At 35.4% G+C, this 23,395-nt stretch overlaps 1 protein-coding gene across 7 annotated transcripts in view; it reads right to left on the bottom strand.

Moving 5' to 3' along the window:
• The window catches only part of TBCK (TBC1 domain containing kinase), a 445,069-nt gene that overhangs the window by 118,475 nt on the left and 303,199 nt on the right, over positions 1 to 23,395 (bottom strand). For 4 of the 7 annotated variants that reach the window (XM_058294468.2, XM_071215231.1, XM_058294472.2 and 1 more), the window contains exon 25: positions 14,392 to 14,551. The exons of 1 other annotated variant lie outside the window; for it this stretch is intronic. In XM_058294468.2, coding sequence (XP_058150451.1) covers positions 14,392 to 14,551 — 160 coding nt within the window. Of the gene's footprint in view, positions 1 to 9,338; positions 9,474 to 14,391; positions 14,552 to 23,395 lie in introns of all 7 variants that reach the window. 2 more of the 7 variants (XM_058294462.2, XM_058294463.2) reach the window with 1 other exon arrangement.

Below are 23,395 nucleotides of genomic sequence, written 5' to 3'. Positions count from 1 at the left end.
TCTAGACTAATAAAAACAAGAATTTCTTGGGATGGATCCCTGGCATCAGCTGTTTCCTAAAGATGTTCCCCCCATTCCCCAGCATCCCCCATTCCCCAGCATTGGATTCATTTGAAGGTCTGGTTTGTCTGGGACCTCAAATTGTGATTATTATGGATAGGGACAAACCTATGTGGAAAGCAAATCATTTTGCACTAGAAAATGCACTAGAAAATGACTTTGCACTAGAAAATGCTGTAGGGTTGGAATTTATGAAACCAAGTCCTATGTAGAGAGAGCTGAACTTTCAAAACTGCACAACTAGCTAAGATCTATAGGGCAACATCTCTTGTGGAGCTGGAATGTTCTGGTATCAGCTGAGATGGGATTTGGGGATCTCCAGAAGGCAGGGAAAGCTGCATTTCTTGTGGGCGGTGCTCCCATGTGGAAAGGACAGAGCTCTTGTTTATCACTCCTCTGGTTAGCAGAACCTGGTGCTGGTATTCATTTCTAGGACCTGAGTAGGCACAACTTAAAACAGCACGTTTGAATGTGGTAGACTCCTGTGGGTGCCCCTTCATCTTGTTTTCTGTATCTTGTATCTTAGCTTGAACTAAGAATCTGGCAGGTTTGCCCAGAGGAAGTCAAGTTGTGCTACAGCAGGGAAATAAGCAGATGAAAGAGATTTTTGAGCTGCCCCTGACTAGGGAACATTAAGTCCAAGAAATTGAAAAGCTGAGAATAGGTAATGTTAGAGAAGACCACAGAACACGATCATGCTGTTTTCCACTAAGTCCCCTATGATATAGGTATGGAAGAATAATAGTAGTAGCAGCAAGCTAAGAAAACTTTGGGCTTCTCCAAGACTTGGGAGAGGAACACATAAGACAATTAAGTTTTCTGATGTAAAACTCTGGCCTTGTGAGTTTTAAGTTCATAGTAGAGACTGGACAATTGGCATGGATTGAATGACATGGTGAAACTGAAGTCTTTTTTTGTTTTTGATCTGTCCTTTCCTCAGGTCATGCTAAAGTTTGGGTATGAAAATAGTACTTTTGGTTGGCTTTGAATAAGGTCACCGCCACTTATACTATAACAAACAGCTATAATAATTTCATTTTCTTGAGTTTATAGCTGTGGGGCTAGTGCTGTATTAGCCTTATGTGTCCCACTGACCATCTGGAATGCTGAAAATATGGTACACATTTAGTATTTCTCACATTGTGTGATTGGAGCTAAGCTGATACCTCATGCAAATGATGTATTTTGTTTTTAACAGTTTGGCTAGAAAACTCAAATAAGCATATTTGAGATGAGAAATAGAATAGGGAGGATTTTTCCATCTAAAGTACAGTGTGATCTTGAGTTAAATGTAACTGAAGTGCTGTCTTCTGATTAAGAGATTTCTGGGGTAATTAATAAAGGTCTTGATTGATGAATTGTTCTTCTCAATGATCTCAATTAGAATCATAAAAGCTGTGACAAGGATTAGGAAAGAGGTAGGAATGACTTAGTTAATACTCCACTGATCTCTCTCGATTATATAGTCAACTATAATTTTGAAATGTTATCTTTTGCTTATGGTGTTCTTTTGATAACTGAGATAAATGCTTGGTCTCCAGCTTGTTTTCTGTATTCTGATATTTTATATTAAACTCATTTAAGTTTATTTTTAATAGTACTACATAAGGTGTGAAGGTGGTTTTCATAGTATTAACATCTTTGAGGTAGTGGCTGCCAAATCCTCTAATTGCACTCACAGAGGTAAAACCAGCAGCAGGACAAAACCAAGAAGGTGAACACAGGGTCAGTAATTATTTGACACCTTACCACCGGCACTTGTGTCAAGTAAGAAGCAGAACAGGTAATTCCAGGGTATTAGTTTAGTTTGTTATATACTGGGAAATGGATAATTATGCATTGAGAAAAAAAGTGGGAATATTTACAAGAAAATTCATTACAGGCTTTCTGATCCATGTTTATTTTAATGTCAAAATATATAAAAATAGAAGGAGTACAATGAATCTCTTTGCACCCATCACTCACTTTGAATAATTATAGCTCAATTTTATTTCCTTTACTCCTCCCACCCATTCTTCTCACTCCTGTATAGTTTTGATATGCATCCCAGATATTATGTCATACATAAATATCTTTGAAATAGAAGGACTTTTATATATAAAAATATAGCCAAAATACCGTTATAGGAAAAATGAACAATAACTCCTTAACATAATCAAATAACCATTAACTGTTTAAATTTTTAATTAGCTAATTTATATTTTTTTACAACCTATTTTAATCGGGATCTAAACAAGGTCCACACATTGTAATCGGTGGATGCATTTTAAGTCTCCTCTTATATACAGGTCCTCTATATCTTTCTTTATTTCCTTACAGGAAAGATCTTGAATACATTCCAATCAGACTGTTGTCTCCATCACTCCCTGCAAAATACTCACATCAAATCAACAACAATCTCTACATTGTCATGTTGCCAAATCTAATGTTTAAAACTCCTTTGGAATCTAACCTGAGCCATCAACATAATCTGACACATTTGATCATGCTCTTCTCTTTACATTCATCCCCTAGGTAATTTCATCCAGTCCCCTGGCTTTAAGTCCCATTTGTATACTGATGACTCTAAAATGTATGTCTTTAGCTTCTGTCCTGAATTCTAAATTTATAAATCTATTAATATCTGCTTCCTCAACATCTCTACTTAGATGTCTAATAAAATTCTCAAACCAAATATTTTCAAAGGAGAACACTTGACTACCTCGAAGCCACCCCCACTTCCCTCCTGAAGTATTCTCCACCTCAGGAAATGGCACCCCTCCACTCTTTCAGTTGCTTAAGCAATATAACTACCATTTCCTTTTTTCTCTACCAATGGACCACCTCTAACTTTTAAAACATAGTCAGTATCTGATCTCCTTTCATCACCTCTACCATCACCACTGTACCCCAAGCCTATATTATTTGTTATCTAAATTATTGCAAAAACCTCCTAGCTGGTCTTCCTTCTTCCATCCTTGCTCCCTATGGTCTATTCATCACACAATAGTCAGAATGACCATTTTAAAATGTGGGGGAAGCAAATGTAGCTCAGTGGTTGAGTGCCTGCTTCCCATGTACGAGGTTCCAGGTTCAACCCCTGGTACCTCCTAAAAGAAAAAAGAAAAAAGAAAAAAGAAGAAGAAAAAGAAAAAAAAGTGAGTCATATCATATAATCTCTGTTCTCCAAGCACTTTAATGGTCTCTCATTTCATTCAGATTGAAATCTAAAGTCTTTACCATGCGTGGTCTACAAGTCCTACATGATCTAAATGACACCCCTTCTAAACTCATCACCTAGTACAAGCGACCATCACTTCTTATTTAGATTATTGTAATAATTTTTTGACTGTTTCTGCCTTTGTCCCTTTCAGACTTTGTCTGAGAACAATCCTTTAAAAAATATTATTAGATCATATATAAAAAATTCTTTAAAAAATATATTAGATCATATAAAACAATTAGATTTTTCAGTATACCACAAAATACTTTTCATTATTGTAATCATAATTAATCCAATCAGCAATTATTTATTGGATGTTTCCTACTTGAAAGGCAGGTCCCTGTGCCAGGGACTGGGATACAGTAACACATTATAGTCTCTGTTCTCAATAAGCTTGGAGTTTTGTTGGGGATATAGATAAATGAACAGGTAACCATAATGCCAGTTGATATATTCTACAAAATCACCATTTATAGTTATGCTAATTATGTTTTATATGATGCAGCAGTGATTTATACCAAAGACCCTTAATGTTTCCTAGGTCACATGTTCTTTCGTAAATTAGATGAAAATTATGGATCTTTTCTCTCTCTAAAAAAATGGCAATGTACAACATAACATAATTTCAGTGGGTTCAAAGATATATTCAAACTCATGCATGGACTCCAGGTTAATTTTTCATTTATATTAATTCATTTAATTTTTAAATTTATGGCAGTTACTCTGTGTTTGTGGATATGGCAACTGGGATCTTCCTACAGATTTACAGATTAGTGTTTAACTAACAATAGCTTGTACTTTCAAACAAGTCCTCCCAGGAATGGGTTCATGGAAATTTTTTGAAAAGTTAACTTTAAAAATAGGAAAAAACATTTTAAAATGTGACAGAAAACTTTGCTTGAAAATAGTTCTTAACCTAAATATATACTGGTTCCTATTAGGGGATAAGCCTTTTCTGACAATTCCATCATCTATACCATCTAGTATCAGGAGCCATAAATGACCCTTGTAGTATGTTTTCCTTTAGTTTGAAATATTTGGGACCTGAATTCCAACAATAATCATTTATCAACCTCTGTTTACACTAGGCAACTGAGAACAGTAAACTGACACTGTGTTCAAGCTCACCAGTCATATTACACAAAGTATACTATGCTCTGAGAAGAATGTATACAATAAAAACTGAGTATCAAAACATACTTAAGGTTCTGATGGATCACAGCCCAGTTCCAACCATTGTAGGTCAAGTAGGAAGGCAATTATGGTTAGTTTCTTATTCAACCACAAACATTCCTGTGGTTAAGGAGTAATTAAATGGAGGGCAGCGGAGGGCAGAGTGGGTGTGTAGAATAACACATACTGAGAGAAGATTACTTTTATCCTGTGTTAGGTCAGGAACAAAGGTGCCAGAGATCACAAGATTCAGATGATGACTTGGCAGTTTTCTGGAAATTAGAAATGAGGTCCTCTCTTTATAAAAACTGCTGGTACCTTACCACATAATACTTCTTGTAGAAGTGTTAAATAGACAACCAAATCTGGATTTGATGTTTTAAGGTCTTCTTTTGTATATTCAACTTCTATATTGCTTTTCCCTTCATAAAACTTTTGAAAAGCTATCTGAATAGGGACGGTTTTTGTTTCATGTGTCTTTCAAAGTAAGTTATCTTCCATTCTTAACAAATGCAGAATAATATAGAAGAGTTTCACTGTTACTCTTAAGCCTCATATGATGTCCACCAAGTTCAAGTTGCATTAATATCTAAAATGTTTCCATATAATTTGATATAAACCCATAGACTAAAACATTTGCTGACAATCAAGACAAGGTAAATGTAAGAAAGAAAGCCAAACTTAACAATAGTTAGTCCTTCTGGTTCTAACAAGATCAAGGAAGAATTCCTTGCATATTTGGAACTGATAAAGGAGATTCACTTCCCTTTCATTATCTAAATGCTTAAAGTACAACTATAAACAGGTTTAATACATTTACTGACAGGTAAAAGATCTCAGACAAAGTGGCTTAAAAGTATCATATTAATTTGAAGAATTAGGCAGATACTATCTGGGGCCAGAGAAGTTTACTATAGGACAACACATATGTTAAATTGGTTTAAAAGGTAAGAGTCATCTGTCTCCTTTGAGCATATTCTTGTAGTAAAATAGCCTCAGATGACTATGAACAAAGGGCTAAAGGAAGAGCTTGAGCAATGAGGGAAGGAGGAGACAGTGCTAAAGAGAGAAGAAGGGAGTGGCAAAAGTAAGTGATCAATCACATCAGTATCATAAAACTTGGTTTTGCTTGGTTAAGGGATCCAGGAAGTATTAAGGTGGAAAGCTTCATGTTACCACAGTATAAATTAACTTCCAATCTAACTGCTGAAACCCAAATAACCTTAGTTTCCAGTAGAGTATAAGGGAACACAATTAGACTATCTTATTTTAAAAAAATAGCTGCAATGGCATGCCTTGCTTATTATGAATCTGATGATTCTTCAGCTGAAAACAAATGGTGTAGCAGTTTGATATGGTTATGAATAAAAAAAAATAGATATTGGATTATGTTTGTAATCTGGTCTGTACCTGGGCATGATTAAGTTATGATGAGGGCTTTGGTTGGGCGTTGAGTGGGGTGGGGACTCACAGATAAAAGGCATGGCAACGGACAGAGTTGAGGATTTTCAATGTTGGAATTTGATGCTGAAGCCTTAAGCTGGAGCCCTGGGAAGTAAGCTCACAGAAGAAAAAGAAGCAAGCCCAGGAAGAGAGGAACCCTGAGCCCAGGAAGAAGCAAGCCCTGGTATGAGAGAAACCCTGAACCTGGAGAGAAGCAAGACCCTGGAAGGGAGGAACCCAGGAAGCCTGAACCCTCACAGACGTTGTCACCCATCTTGCTTCAATGCGTGAAAATAGATTTTGGTGAGGGAAGTAACTTATGCTTTATGGCCTGATATCTGTAAGATCCTACCCCAAATAAATACCCTTTATAAAAACCAAACAATTTCTGGTATTTTGCATCAGCACATCTTTGGCTGACTGATACACATAGTATATCAGTCACCTAAACTGTTTTGTCATAAAATAAACACTTCCATAAAAATCATCTTTTGTCAAGATTTCCAAATCATGTTTTTCAGAAATATTTATATTTTACTCTTTTTTGTTTGCTTGTTGTTTTGCTTTGTCTTGTTCTAAAGAAAGGAAAACAATGATCCATATACCTCATTACTGCAACTGGCCATCATGTTATAAGAGGACTATTTCTTTTGATGACAAAAGAAATGCCTCAACTTTAAAATGACCTGTCCCTAATATTTTCCAGAGAATTGACAAGATGAGAAACAAAGATTCCTTTCAATTTCTTTTTTAGATAACCTTTCGAATGTGATACACTGGGTGAGATGAAATCTTAGTTGTCTCATAACTATAATTTATAATCTAGGGAGTAAATAACTATTTTTAAAGCGTTAAGAGCTTCACTGACTTCAGTCTTATGAGCTTCAATATATGCCTTCAGTTTTTTCTTCAGGACTCACTAAAGCTAGAAAAACACTAATTGGAGTTTTCATTTTTTTTCCAGGTCCATGTTGTTGATGAGTTTTCCAGTCTGAGATCCATAACTATCTCTAGAGTTGCATTTATACTGTTTTCCTACAGGAAAAACTAAACCAAACCACACATAAAGTATGCTATTGTATTAAGTCATCATTCTTGCTAATCATTGTAATTTTTATTAAATGGGAGATGGTGATTGAAAAGTCACTAAGTTTTGTCTAGATGAGAGAATTTTGTCTGAGATATATGAGACCTTAGGTTGACAATAGTATAGTGTAGATAATGGTTTCTATAGGTATCAAAACAAACCATACATTTTCCCCTTGAAAACATTTGATTAATGCCGAAAATCAAAATGGCAAATTTCCTTTAAAGTTTTTGAATCTGGACAATATGCTCAAGGCTATAATAATGTCCCTTCCTGTAGGTTCATTTAACTCTTGATATGGATGGTTGACTACTGCCCCCTACCCCATCTTATTGATATGATAGTTATTGCCTTAATTCCCAGACTCACATACTTGTCCTCTAGAATTAATTCAGTATACTTAAAATTTTGAAGGAGGTACCTTTTATGGAACTTTCTGTATATATCATGCTGGTATATTTTCCCTTTATGCCCATGGAATCTCATTAGAATTTAGCAACCAAAGATGCAATTTCCCATGTGTGTTGAAAAAAAAATGATTATCTCTGCAACAAGGCAAGACTGAGACCCTGCCAGGTTTTTCATTTTAAATGTGACAGTTAAGGTTTGAATTGGCTGTACACCTAATTTGATACAAAGGACATCCTACTTCTCTAAAATCGACCACTAGATGCAATCTATATTTTGCCTGTCAAATTAAATATTCGTATAGATGCAAGAATCAGCACAAAATCTTTACTTGAGGATATCTAATTCTTATTTCACTTAATGCTAATATAACCATGCTCATAGAATATCTGAATATGCTTGCTTATAAACTAGCTCACAGTTTTAACTATTAGGATAAGGTGAATTAAGGATTAATTGATAAGTGAGATTTAGCACTTAATTCTGGTCCAGAGAAGCCTTGACATGGGACCTTAATTAAATTAAGATTTTTGTAGCCCTTCTTCTTTGCCCTATTCTGGGGAAAAGCATTGTTTTATCTTTAAGAAACAGCACATTCTATAAACTTTCTGATATCCTCAGTTGTCATGTAGGCCAAATACAAAGGATTTATGAAGTGATAAATGTAAAGAAATCATCTAATAGCAATATACTGCCAATCCATTGTAATTACAGAAAATATTTAATGAATAAGTAATTGAAATTGTATCAGATATCTTCTGATTATAGTTACTCAGGCAAATAAATAGGTAGTATTTCTCAGATCTGTTCTGTACTCCCTATGTGATTTTAGAGAATATATTCAATACATCTGGTCACAGTAGTGTAATTTCTTCATATTTTTATTATGAAAGGCACTCAAGCACTCTATGTCAAATGGATGATTTTTAATACTGTCACATTCTAGACAAATGATTCATTTATTCTTTTTTGGAGTTGTTCAGTGATATTTTGCTACTTGTTAAATTCAATATTGATATCTTACTTTATTTGATTGAGCTATACTCTATTTAATATTTTCATCTGGTGGATTTTCAGATTAGACTTTAATAATTTCACAGACGATGTAAAGCTAGAAAAATTACAATCGGTGCGTGCTGTTTTGCAGACAAAAGAATTCCAAGTCCAAATATGGATTTGACATAGAACTCATAAATATTTACAATGATAATTTATAACTGTACCGACGAGAGCTGGCACCTCTGCTTTCTTTTTACAACATTCAACTGTGGCTTTTTAAAACTTTTCAAAATACAACTTTGCCAGCTGCCAGGTGCAGTACACTGATTTCAATTCAGAAAGAGAGCTGCTGACTTTTGGAAACCATTGGATTTTTTATATCCACAGAAGAAGATGAGACCTGATCAGGACAGCTCCTATGAAAGCTTCTCCTTCCTTTTCATAACTGTATTAGAGCTTCCCATTGGCTGAACAAGTGGAAACCAGAAGACGTGGCAGTTAGTCTCCTGGGACAGAGAGCAGGGTGAAGAAGGTTAGAGAATAAATTTGAAGTAGGAGGTGGCGGAAATGGAAGATATCCAGCACAACCATGGATGCACAATAGTGTTTCAATAAATACATTTTAAATCTAGTTGTATTCAATTTAGTGGATTAAAAAAAATTCTTAAGTTCTGAATAGCAGACAAAAAATTATCCAAAAGTATATAAGCAAATAGATATCTGAAGTTCTCTGTGGTGCTATGATGAGAAAAATTATAAAAGATACATCTCTATACAAATATTTAAAATTGCTTCTCAAAAATGATTTCCTAATGTTAGATTGAATTATTAGCTGACTATTTTAGATGTTATGTGAAGGTTTTTTGGGAGATGAGGTACAAACACAGAGAGTTAGTCAGGTAAGGATCAAAGGCCTAGGTTGGGGAGATGGGAGAAGGAGGGTGGTGAGGAGGCCACTGGACTTACCTAACGTAGGTTCCTGTGAGGGTCTGAGTTCGGAGTGGGGAGAGGTGCATGTGGGTCCTGGGTTCTTGCCTTTATTGTGACCCAGAGGGGAGGGGTAAGGCTTTCCCCTGAATCTTGGAGATTGGCAAATTCAAACTGTATGGTGCAAAAAAGCACAAACGGCAAGGGCTGAGGGCAGAATCTTATCATCCAAGTCATATTGAAGTACCTGCCCTGCCAATAAATTATGCAGTGCAAAAGAGAGCAGCAGCAAGCGGTTGTTCAGGGAAGAAATCGGAGGGGCCATTCAAAGAAGCTAGAGGCAGCTCCTCTCATCTAAACCTTGTATAGGTGCAGGCTTTGCTAATTTGGGTTATGCCCAGGACAGGACCAGCTAGCATTTTCACTCAAAAAGGGAATTTATGACTAGGCCAGGCAGGATGGTGCAGCACCAAATATACTTTCTTTTATTGCATTACACTAAACAGATAATTTGGTCAGCCATTGTTGCCTACAAGTAGGAATCAATGATGGTGGAGGGTTTTGTTTACAATAGCATTTGGTTTCGGATAGGCACAGTATTGCCTAATTTATTCTGAATGTGGACGACTATTTATTATTACCATACACTGCTATTACTTCATCTGAATAGTTATGTTTCCAGATTTCCTTTACATGTTGAACTTAATTTATTAGAACTCTGATAGACTACAGCATATCACCCCAGTGTCTTGCACATAACATGTGACAAATATTTTTTGATTGATGATTTAATGAAAGAAATGAGTTATCTATTGACCTATATACAAGTTTTGACTATCATGGTAAAAGTAGAATAAACATAAGTCTATGGATTAGTATAAAAAGTAGGATGTTTGAAAACACTTGGCATAGTTACGAAGATTAAACATAGAGTCTACTTGTTAGGTACCATCTTTCAAATGGTCAGTGCTTTAAGAAAATAGAGCTCTAATCCACTCAGCATTTAGAGCATAAAAATTAATTTCTGATCTTGGTTTTATACACTGGGAAGAACTACTGTCAGAATAAGCCTACTTGAAAAACAAGATGGTAGCAGCATTTGGACTCAAAAGCTCACTAAGTTAGTTAAGGATATGGCCTGTAAAGTCAGAGAGTCTAGTGTTTCAATCATGGTTCTGACACAGGAAAACGATACAAACTTTGATCCTCAATTTTTCTCATGTGTAGACAATGTCTCTCTGGTAGAGTTGTTATGAAGAATAAAATGAGATAATATATGTAAAGAACTTAGCAGTGCTTAGCACATAAAGACCAGTTAATAATTGGGTTTATTATAATTTCTTGGATTTCTTTCTGTTTAAAAAAAATATTTTTCTATTTTTACAGATACCCCCCCTACCCAATTTGCCTGGCAACCTTTATCTGTTTTCTATCTTCAAATTTGTAATTTCTATTCATCTCTTAGAAGTGATATCATACAATTCTTGTCCTTATGTGCCTTTTTATTTCACTGAGCATAATTTTTTTCAGGGTTCTTCCATGTTGCAGCAAGTCTTATAACTCATCTTTCTTATGGCTGAACAATATTCTATTGTATGTATGTGCCACATTTTGTTTATTCATTCATTTGTTGATGGACACTAGGGCTGCTTCCATCTTTGGCTACTGTAAATAATACTGCTATATAAATTGGTGCACAAGTATCTGTTTGTGTAGGATTTTTACTCTTTTTGGGTATACACATAAAAGTGGGATTGCCAGATCACATGGTAATTCTATATATAACTTTCTGAGGAACCCCCATATTGCTTTCCATAGGGGTCACACCGTTTTACATTCCCACCATCAATGCACTAGAGTTCCAATTTCTCTGCATTTGCTCCATTTATTTTCTATTAAAAAAAAAATAGCCATCCTTGTGGATATCAAGTGGTATCTCATTGTGGTTTTGATTTGCATTTCCCTAATGACTTATGATGCTGATCATCTCTTACTGTGCTTCTTGCCCATCTGCATAACTTTTCCAGAGAAATGTCTATTCAAGTCCTGTGCCCATTTTGTAATTAGGACTTTTGTCTGTTTGTTGTTGCATTGTAAAATTTCTTTATATATTCTGGATATTAAGCCCTTATCTGATATATGGTTTGAAATTATTTTCTCTACTTCTCTATGTTGTTTTTTCACTTTTTTTTGATAATTTCATTTGATGTACAAATATTTTTAATTTCGAAAAAATCAAATTTATCTGTTCTTTCTTTTGTTGCTCATGCTTTGATATCACATCTAAGAATCCTCTGCTGAATCCCAGGTCATTAAGATTTCTTCCTATGTTATATTCTATGCTTTATAGTTTTACATCTTATATTTTGACTTGATTTTTATATATCATATGAGGAAGGGGTCTTTCAGTTTCAGTTTTCCCAACATCATTTGGTTAAATTTATTCCTAGACATTCTATTCTTTTACATTCTATAAATGGAATTGTTTTCTTAATTTCCTCTTTGGATTGTTCATTGCTAGTGTTTAGGAACAAAATTGTTTTTTGCATGTTGATTTTGTACTCTGTCACTTTGCTGAACTCATTTATTAGTTCTAGCTAATAGTTTCCTTGTGAATTCCTTTGGATTTTTGATATATAAGATCATGTAGTCTGCAGTGAGAGCTAGTTTTATTTTTCCCTTTCTAATTTGGATGTCTTTTAGTTCTTTTTATTGTCTAATGCTCTGGTAAGAACTTCTAGTATAATACTGTATAGTGGTGGTGAAAGTGGGCAACCTTGTCTTGTTCCTTATCTTAGGGGGAAAACTTTAAGTCTCTCACCATTAAGTATGATATTAGCTATGGGTTTATCATAAATAGCCTTTATCAGGTTGAGAAAGTTCCCTTTTATTCCTACTTTTCTGAGTAGTTTTATCAAGAAAGGGGGCTGGATTTTGTTGAATGCCTTTTATGCATCTATTGAGATAAGTATGCTTTTTTCCCTTCTTTTTATGTAATGTATTACATTGATTAATTTTTGTATTTTGAACCACTTGCATTCCCAGGATGCATATCACTTAGCCATAGTATATAAACTTTGTAATATGCTGTTGGAATCAGTTTGCTAGTGTTTCACTGAAGATTTTTGCATTTATATTTGTAAGGGAAATTGGTCTGCAACATCTTGTTTGATGTTTTTACCAGGCTTTGTTATCAGAGTAATACTAGCCTCATAAGATGAATTAGAAAGTGTTCATTCCTCTTGAATTCTTTGAAGGAGTCTGAGAAACATTAAGATTAATTATTTAACTGCTTGGTAGACTTCACCAGTGAAGTCATCTGGTCCTGGACTTTATTGATTTTTGAACCTGTTATAGGTTAGCTGATGTTTTCTATTTCTACTTGAGTAAATTTGGGCATGTGGTATATATCTAGGAATTTTCCATTTTAGATTATCTAATTTGTTGGCATACAGTTGTTCATGATATTCTCTTACAAGTCTTTTAATTTCTGTATGGTCAGTAGTGATATAACCATTTCTGATTTTAGTTGTTTCCTTTCTGATTTTAGTTGCTAGTTATTTGTATAGTTGTCAGTCTAGCTAAAGATTTGTCAATTTTATTGCCTTTTCAATGAACTACTTTTAGTTTTGTTTATTCTATTGTTTTCCTGTTCTTTATTTCATTTATTTTTGGTCTAATCTTAATTATTTCTTTTCTTCTGCTATCATTAGGTTTACTTTACTTTCTCAGATGTAAAGTTAGGTTATTAATTTGAGACCTTTTTTTAATATAGACATTCATAGCTATAAATTTCCCTTTGGTCATTGTTTTTGCTGCCTCCTATAAGTTTTGGTAGTTGTGTCTTTGTTTTGATTCATCTCTAAGTATTTTTTGGTTACCCTTATAATTTCATCTTTAAACAATTGGCTGTTAACAACTATGCTGTTTAATTTCCACCCATTTGTAAATTTTCTAGTTTTTGTTATTGATTTCTAGTTTCATTCCATTAAAGTTTTATCATCAAGTTTGAACTTAATTTAGTGTCAAAAACCAATACTACCATTAGCCTTGTACTTCTGAGACAAGGATTGTTGGATGCTCAAAACTGCCTATGACCAAAAATCTTCAATTCTCACCTGACTACATTTTCAGTGACCACATTCTGTATTGTTCAGTTTATGGAGATAGAAAGGGATGTGTACATTAGAAGGGAATATTTTATCTCCACTCCTGATTCCCTTGAGAAATTTTTCTGCATGTATTCCTGACCTACCTTTTTGTCTTTTTATTCATTCTACACCTGTGAGGGAGATTGATTTGTTTTTCTCCCTCTTGGAAACAAGGGTCTGGAGGGAGCAAGCTACATCTGCTACTTTTCCAGGAGCAGGTTCTTCCTCATCTTGAGAGGTGGGTCCTGTCCTGATACCATGTGGCATACATCTAGATATGCTCCCTGCTTAATTCTGAGGGTACTGTTAGTAAGTCCACTTTTGACTATCATTTTAAGGTATATTCTTCAACTTGGCTTTTATAAAAAATATAATAAGAATGATACTTTTGGCTTCCCTATGCTACTACTCTTTATTTTTAATTTTTTCAATTTGTTCAGAAAATAACAAGGGGAGCTATTTTGTTTTTCTTATACTCCACATATTTGAAAGTTTATATCCTTCCTGAATTCCCTATCATCAGAAGGCTTTAAGAATATGGAAAACAAAACCCTCCAGTCCAACAAAGTCCATCATTACTAGCTTTTGGAATCTTCATTCAGGCCCCACTAAAAGCAGGCGCTGTTTTTCTCCAATGGAAGTAATTCATGCCACCTCTTTTTATTTAAGGGAGTAGTTAGGAAGAAGCCTTACATTATCATTTGGATTTTTCTAAGTTTTCTGTTGTTACTTATGTTGAACATTGAGGGGGAAGAAACCTAAAAAACAACTTCTTATACTGGGAAAAGGTGAACAAACATTCTATGTAAGAATATAGGCAGATCTTCAAAGCTCATTTCATTTGTGAACAATTCCTGAAGAAATATACTTTTAGATAACCTATACAGAAGACAAGTAAATAACTCATCAAATATCCATATGAAATTCCTGAGTACACTTACCTCAGATGTGTGTTTTGCTACATGTCCCACGATGACAATGACCTTCCCTCTGAAGCTCTGAAGCACAGATGTATAAGGGCCCTGGGTAAGCTCCCCTTCGGAAGTGAATGCAGTGCTAAATGGAATGTTGATGCTGCCTGAAATGTGGCCCCGAATAAAACTGAGAAGAAAAACTTAAGGAAAATATTTATGCACAGACTTGAATGTGTAAGCAAAACACATAAAGGTAACTGATTTCCAGAAAAGAGTACTGTCCAACATTCACCATGCTTCAGCACACTAGTATTTTATCTAAAGGAAGTAGGGTGCCTCTAAGATAAAAATAATGAAAAAAAAATGGAGACGAAAAGAGAGTGTAAAAAGATTTATCAAAGATGTAAGGAAGATATTCCTGATTAAATAAGGAATTATGAAAATGGTCAAGATGCAGCAAAGCAATGGTAAATTACATGGTAATATGCATGCCTTTCTGTTCATTTCTATAGCTATTTTAAAGCTCTGAAAATGATACAGGCATGCGGATATTCTTAGGTCTAACTGGAAAATGCAAACACCTATCCACCTTGGGCAAGTAACTGTTAAATGAGACTTCTAGCAAATGTTGTAGGCAGATACATTTGGATTGCCCACCAGATTCTACTTCTTGATTGGGAGGGCCTCTAACCACTGCCTCTGATGAAAGGGTGAGCCTACGCTGTCATGTTGATATCAGAAGACTCTGCCACAACCATGGCTCACTGGATATAGGGAGGGGAGGGTAAAGGTGGACATCTGATGCAAGTTAAGCCAATCCGATTCTCTAAAGACAATGATAAAGACCATGCACATCCCCCAAAACAGAAAGTATCTACAAGTGCAAGGAAGAGAGTTCCACCCATCTGCCCCATAGGATCTGAGGCCCTTTTGAACTGGAAACATAGTGGGCATCACCATCCCCAAATCCTCAATATTGAGGAATGACAAACATAACGGGGAAACGGACTTGGCCCAGTGGTTAGGGCGTCCGTCTACCATATGGGAGGTCCCTGGTTCATATCCCGGGCCTCCTTGACCCATGTGGAGCTGGCCCATGCGCAGTGCTGATGTGCGCAAGGAGTGCCCTGCCACGAAGGGGTGTCCCCCGCGTAGGGGAGCCCCACACGCAGGGAGTGCGCCCTGTAAGGAGAGCCGCCCAGCGCGAAAGAAAGTGCAGCCTGCCTAGGAATGGCGCCGCCCACACTTCCCATGCCGCTGACGACAACAGAAGCGGACAAAGAAACAAGACGCAGCGAACAGACACAGAGAAGAGACAACCGGGGGAGGGGGGGAATTAAATAAATAAATAAATCTTTAAAAAACAAAACAAAACACATAACGGGGGAATGCAATGCAACTATAGACTAAAGTAGACTTATCATTATTCTAGTACTGCAGGAACTTGCAACATTAATATAAAGGCAGTGGTCACCAAAGGTTCTGGGGGGAGGGAAAGGGAAGAATGGTGCAACATGGGGCATTTTTGAGACACTGTAATTCCTCTGTATGACATTGCAGTGATGGATACAGGCCATTATACATTTTGTCAAAACCTATAAAATTGTGTGGTGCAAAATATAAACCATAATGTTAACTATAGACCATGCATAGTAGCAATACTTCGGTATGTGTTCATCAATTGTAACAAATGTACCACACTAATGAAAGATGTTGTTAATGAGGAAGTGGATGGGGTGAAGTATATGGAATCTCCTATATATTCAATGTAACACTGTAACATCTAAAGCTTCTTTAAAAATAGTAATAAAATAAAAAGACTTATAAAGTCACATTTAAGTGCTTCCTACATATACTTTTTAAACTACATACAATTAAAAAATCAGATGCCCCTGACTCCAGATGTAAAAATGTTTATTTTACAATATGTGAATATTTAAAAAGTACCTATCTGTACCTAAATATCCAGCATCCAGTATCTGTAGCTAAAATCATAGATAAGCATCTGAATGATTTTGTTGGTTCAGGATCATGCATTTATTTTAAGATTTTATAGAAGATTTTACTCCAAACTTTTTTTAGTCACCAAAAGCATATCAAACTCGTCATTCTAGAATTTTCTTTGGCTTGTGATCTAGGTTTAATGTTAAAAAATATTCAGTTTAAATGTCAAAATGCTTGAAAAAATATGATGGCAATAGAATTCTGAGGAAGAGGAAAGTTATTATCCAAAATACAAAACAATTCCAAATCCGTTTTAGGTGATTTTGATACTTTAGAAGATGAGGCACAGAAGAAATAAAGCCTTAAACCACATTTCCTATTCTTAGTCTAAATTCAACCAAAAAGTCCTGGGAAACATTCAAGAACACTCTTGTCTTAAAATTTCTAGCCCAAATAATCATGAATGTTTGTAGGCAGGGTGGTTGGACCTCCAAATCTCCTATCCTTAAATTCATTACTGGCAAATGGTAGAGAAAGAATGAAACTGGTCTAGTTACATATTAATACATTTACAATAAACATTCTCTTTTGCTTATATTGGATGATGCAGACAGTTTTGGTTATTTGAAGATCTTGTTTCCTTGGTAATTATTTAAAATTCATGGTTGACAATACAAATTCTCATGTGACACAGACATAAAATGAGGTAGAACTCCTTTAATCAATTTTGAATCATCTGACAGGCTGACAGATTATACTGTAAAGGTAGGCAGTTGAACACTTGTTTTACCTTTTGAGCCATTCACAATCACAATAAACTATTAGGTATTTGAAAAATGAACAAAGATTTCTGTATATTTTCTGTTAATTGGATGGAATGATAATTGAAGTGTGAAACAAGACAATTTCTGATATACAATGACTTTGGGTGACCAAAGTTAACTGTGATCAATCCTTGCCTAAATCTGAGTAGGGCAAATGAAAGCATAGGTATTGAGAAATATACTTTCTCCATGCCCTAAGGACTTTCATTTTATTTCATTGTACTTCATTAGAAGACAAGCATGTACAGGTTCAGCACACCAAGGTAGTGTTAGGATGAACATGCAACTATATATATTTTAGGATTATGACTGTCACTTCATTGATTTCCTTATATTCTAGACAAATAGCTGAATTTGCTATATTCACTTTTGCATTTAAAAAAGCCACTTCCTGTGAGCATAAACACAGTTATGGGATTACAATATTTATCCTTAAAGAGATTATTTTCTGAAAGTTGTATCCAACAGCTAGACACTATGCTATTTTACAAACCAGGAACTTAAAAAGCTATGGCTTCACTCACATATAAATCTCGATAGTGTAATCCTAACAATGCCCACCATTAATTTTCAGTTTGGTTTTGGTAAGAAGTAGCAATGGCACACACATGCACTAATTTTTAATTTTCCAGTCAGACATTTCCTATACTAGGATTTTTGATGAAACACTTGAAGGAATTCAAAGAAAAAATGCAATTGAAGAAGTCGTAAATTATAATGGAATCTCTACCATCAAATAATAGTAGCTATAAAAGCATAAAAACATCCAGTTACTGTAGCAGTCACTTGGCCAAGTGTTTGAGTAGAGCTGCTTACTATCGTGCACGCCGCAATATATTCCGGTAATCACATGCCTTTTTTGGTACAGGCTTATGCTAACCATCTTATCATGTCTTGCTGTAAGCTGTACCCCTGTCCCAAAACTTAGAACTCAGCTCACTATTCCACGTGGCAGACATTACCAAAAAGAGCTCAAATGAGTATCATAGAAAAAAATAAATTTTCACATTAATAAAAATCTGGTGCCCAAACATACAAATAGATCAGAAAAAATAGTGTAAAATGCTGTGACAAAAGAGGTAGACTATCAGAACAGCATTAAACAGGTAAGGATGATGTGTGCTTCTAGGCTTCTAAGATAGACTTTTCTGCGTTCATAAATAAGCCAACTATATAACAATACTGCAAGTTGGTATATCTTGTGTTAATGAAGCAAACTGAAAAAAAATCAGTTCTAAGAATAAACTGTGTACCAGAGTAAATATTCATATTCCAAAAATACTCTTTACAAAAGATTTACTTTCAAATACCTTTAAAATTTTTGACTGCTCAAAATTCAACACAGAAACGGTCTCATGTTTCTGTAGGTCCTAAAAGAGCACAGTATATTTGTGTGCTACCACATTTAGTAATATCATACCTCTATAAACAAAGCAAACCAGTATTTCATGAGATCACTTATGAAGGTATATATACTTATATGTTGGCTTGCTTATTTGCTATGTTAGCTAATTGTAACTGGTGTTATATATCTTTAAGTCCAAACTAAGGGCTATACCTTTAGTATATCAATACCAAAGGAAATATGGAATTAAATCCATCATTTCCTCATATATAACTCAAGTTAATATATTCATATTCCTCATATTAATAACATTAACTGACATAAAAATTTATTTTTAGTTATCATTTTCCTTTCCAAATAAACTGCTGCTTTTGTTGAAAGGCATTACTATCCTCCAAATCATTTAATCTAAAACCTTATTTTTTACATCACAGCTCATTAGTGGCAATATCCTACATTCTACTGCTCTAATAAATTCTATCCTATCTCTACTCCCATTACCTATTCCCTTTTTTTGACACTAATTACCTTGAGCTTAGACTATTCTAGTAGCTTTTCATTTTCTTTAGGTCTTCTTTTTTCTTTGGAAATACATTTTATTTACAATAATATTACAAGATTAAAATTTTAAAGCAAAGTTCTGATTATCATGTCCCAACTGAAAAACCCTCCATTACTGCCTAAAGAATAAAGCCAAAATTTCTCAATTCAGCTGTCATGAATAGGATCTAACTACTTCAGTTCCAACCAACCTGAAAGGTGTTCTTTTTTCAGTAAATGTTCTGCCTAGCCCCTAATAGCTGTATAACAGTTTTCTTCATATTTCAGAGTGTTCAAATAGTGTCCACCTTTTAAGTGCTTCCTCTTCCCACTCTAATATTCATACATCTCTCATGGCAGAATATGATCTTGTATAAAATACTAATGTACATGACTTACTTTCATTAAGACTCTAAATAATTTATACAAAGATATTTCTCTATTACCTGCATTATCTTTGAATTTTTTACCATAATTAATATAGTGCCTAGAATGCAGCTTAAATTTCTGAGTAAATGAACTTTAAAATTGTGCCAAACAGGAAGCGGCTATGGCTCAATCAGGTGGGCTCCCATCTACCATATGGGAGGCCCTGAGTTCGTGTCCTGGGGCCTCCTTGTGAAGGCAGGCTTGCCTGCATGCTGCGGAGAGCTGCTGACCTGGGTGCTGTGGAGTGCCACTGGCCCGCAAGAGCCATGGAATGCCAACTCAGCAAGGTGACGCAACAAAAAGGGAGACAAGTAAAAACACAGATGATTGCACAGTGAATGGACACAGAGAGCAGACAGCAAGCAAGCTGCAAAGGCAGGGGGCGGGGGTATAAGTAAAAAAATAAAATACAGACACAGAAGAATGCACAGCGAATAGTCACAGAGAGCAGACAGCAAGTAAGGGGGGGGGGGTGGATAAAAAAAATATTGTGCCAGATACCAGTGTCAGCACCAACAGTATACTCAGGTTTACTGAGTATACCAGTATACATGGTGTCAATGGTACTAGTACCTATCAATGCTTGCAAGTACCACAATGCAGAGTTCCCCTTTGCTAGCACACAGTTTGAGAAAAGGGAAAGGAACAGTAGCAAAAGTAATTTTCTCTGGATTTTCTCCAGCACAGGTACTGACCCAAAGGACAAGTAGAACTGGTTTATTTTAGGGCAAAGCTATAAAGTCCTTGATCTTTGTGAGTACAAAGTAATATTTATGCATATTACTTCTCTGGGTGAATCCATCTCCCTAGTCTTGCCTGTACCATCTCTCCCACTCTCATCCATTCTCCACCCTACATCAAAGTAATCTTTCTGAAATACAAATATGGGCATGTCACTTACCTGATTAAAATTCTTTAATACTTTCCCACTGCTTTTAGAACAAACTCCAAACTTCGCATATTATGGAATATTCTCCATGAAACTGCCTTTGTCTACTCCAGTCTCATTCCCACCACTCTCATATATTCCAGCCATGCTGACCCAGTGTATTTGTGATTCCCTGAATGTGTTCCTCTCATAAGGCTCTGTGCCCCATACAGTGTGTGTCTTAAGTCTGAAATTTCCTCCCTCTCTTGTTTGCTAGGTTAACTCCATCTCAGGCATCACTTCTTTTAGGTTACCATCCTTTAATTCCCATGGGATTCTGGGTTTGCTCAGACATAGATTGTTTCACATTGTACTGAAATGATCTATTTAATGTGCCTGTCTGACCCACAAGACCATGAGTTTCTGGTGAGTAGGGGCTGTGATTTAACTCTGTATTCCCAATGCCTGGCAAAGCAGGCTCTCAAATAGGACTGACTGGTGGACTGTATAAGTCTGTATGGCACCCTAGGAACTGGGGCCATGGACAGGTCTAAGAGCAAATAGGAGCTCTACCACAGCTAATGTACCTCTCATAGGTAACTATTAATATAGACAGTGGAGAAATTCCTTAGCAGTATTTACCACATTATCTAAAGGTCCTTTTAGATAGATATGGGTATATAACTGGATGGAAATTTTAATTCAGGTGACTTGAACCTAGATCCAAATGGGATGATGAAATATTACTAAATCTCTTTGTCATTATATATCCTGCTCTGACCATAGTATCTCTTAATTACTTTGAAGAAGTTTTTAGAAATTATTTCTTCAGGACAAGTTTAGATATAGGGACAAGTGCAATAATAACATTCACTAAGGATGAACAATTTTCAGTTAACTTTAAATTGATTATATTTAACATTTTAAAAAACTTTAAATTTATTTTCTTTTCTATAACTTTTGATATTAAAAAAGCTAAAGGTAAGAGTTTTACAAATAAACCTGCAAAAAAACTCAGCCTTTACTTCAAGCAATGAGAATATTACTCCTTCAAAGAATTTATTTACAGATAATATCACTTACCATGTGGACCTGCATTTATATAACTAAGGCCACTCTAAATATGAACTCCAGGAAATTCAAAACTGTAAATATTTATAACTGTTAAAACAACAGTTTCAATATTACTTTTGAAACTACCGACCTTACAAAGGAAATTTATGCCACTATGTAAGAAACATTTTCTATTGTCTGTTTATCATATGTGATTATTCACTCCTAAATCCCTGGAAGGTATTGAAGAACAAATGTATCTGATTTGAACCTTTATATAGATTAACATTTCATGTTTCTTTCTTATAAAAACAAAGAAAAATAAAATATGGTTCCAACAAAAATTTGAGCATGCTGTTTAGTTTCTCTAAGCCTTTAGTTCTAATTTTTATGCTAGATCATCTCTAGGGCTCCTTCTTATTCTAAAGTTTTGCAAGTACATCTTTACTGTAAAGTTGATGAGGTTTGTCTTCATATGCTCCAGTTTTCCTTTTCTGGACTCTCACCCTTTTCCTTCCACCAGGAGTACTGGTAGTTTTCAAGGTTACTGGTGCCCTGATGTGCTTTTCCTCATGTAAAAATACCAAAAACTAGTAACAGATTAAAATACTTCCTCTTGCAGAGTATTTGCATTTTAACTGGGAAGAGCAATACCACAAGCTAATGGACTAAAGGTTTAACAGCAGAATTTCAGGCATCAGACATAGAAGGATTCTGTGGGGGTGCTAAGGCTGTCTCTTACATTAATTAGCAGACAGTAGCTTATTTTGCCTATGGATAAGATTCTCTCCCTCCCTTTTATAAACAATCATTCTAATTACTTTACAGAAGTAAAAATGATGGGATTAAAGCTAATCTTAGACATTTAATCTGAAAGCACAATTTAAAAAACAAAATTTTCACTTATATAAAGATATAAGAACTAAAGATGTTAGACAGTCTCCCCATTTAAAGCAAAATAGATGATAAAAATGATGCAGAGAAGCTATAAACAATTTAGAAAATATTCTAAATAAAACTTCAAAATTAATTTCTTTTGCAGAAGGGAAAGGTGATTCAGAAAGTTTCTTTTTCCTCTTACTTCACAGGGCTTCATTTTGTGGCAAAGGTAAAAGGAAATCATTTCAAGATTGTATTAGTATTAAATACTGAGGTGCTTCTTATCAATCAGATTTGTAAAGTCACATAAATTGTAGAGTTTAATTGCAAAGATTTACCTGGTAAAAATTAAGATTTACTCTACGAAGATGATTACTTTCAAAAACATTTGAGGATTTCAATAGGCTTTAATTTCTTAAGCTTTATTTTTATTTTTTTTAAAGATTTATTTTTCTCAAACCCCCTCCCCCCCGGGTTGTCTGTTCTCTGTGTCTATTTGCTGCATCTTCTTTGCCTAATTTCTTAAGTTTAAAACACCAGCATCTTACTAGTTTTGGGGAAATTTAATAAAAAGAATTTTGAATGGATTAAGTCTTACAACTTAAGTCAATATAATTGGAGAGGTCCTTTCTAAAATGCTTTCTCGGGAAGCGGACTTGGCCCAATGGATAGGGCGTCCGTCTACCACATGGGAGGTCCATGGTTCAAACCCTGGGCCTCCCTGACCCGTGTGGAGCTGGCCCATGGGCAGTGCTGATGTGTGCAAGGAGTCCCCTGCTATGCAGGTGTGTCCCCTGCGTACGGGAGCCCCGCACGCAAGGAGTGTGCCCCGTAAGGAGAGCTGCCCACCGCGAAAGAAAGTGCAGCCTGCCCAAGGATGGCGCGCACACACAGAGAGCTGACACAAGATGACGCAACAAAAAAGAAACACAGATTCCTGGTGCCACTGATAAGGATAGAAGCGGTCACAGAAGAACACACAGCGAATGGACACAGAGAGCAGAGAACAGGGGGTGGGGGGTTCGGGGGGGAAGGGGAGAGAAATAAAAAAATAAATAAATAAATTGCTTTCTCACTGCAAGTTTTCTAACACCATTTTCCAAAATTTAAAATACTTCAGTTTTCTTTGACTATTGGTAATGTCTATAT

Source organism: Dasypus novemcinctus, chromosome 1 (genome assembly GCF_030445035.2).
Source record: "Dasypus novemcinctus isolate mDasNov1 chromosome 1, mDasNov1.1.hap2, whole genome shotgun sequence".
NCBI classification, from domain to species: Eukaryota; Metazoa; Chordata; class Mammalia; order Cingulata; family Dasypodidae; genus Dasypus; species Dasypus novemcinctus.
This window is presented reverse-complemented; position numbering and strand designations above follow the sequence as displayed.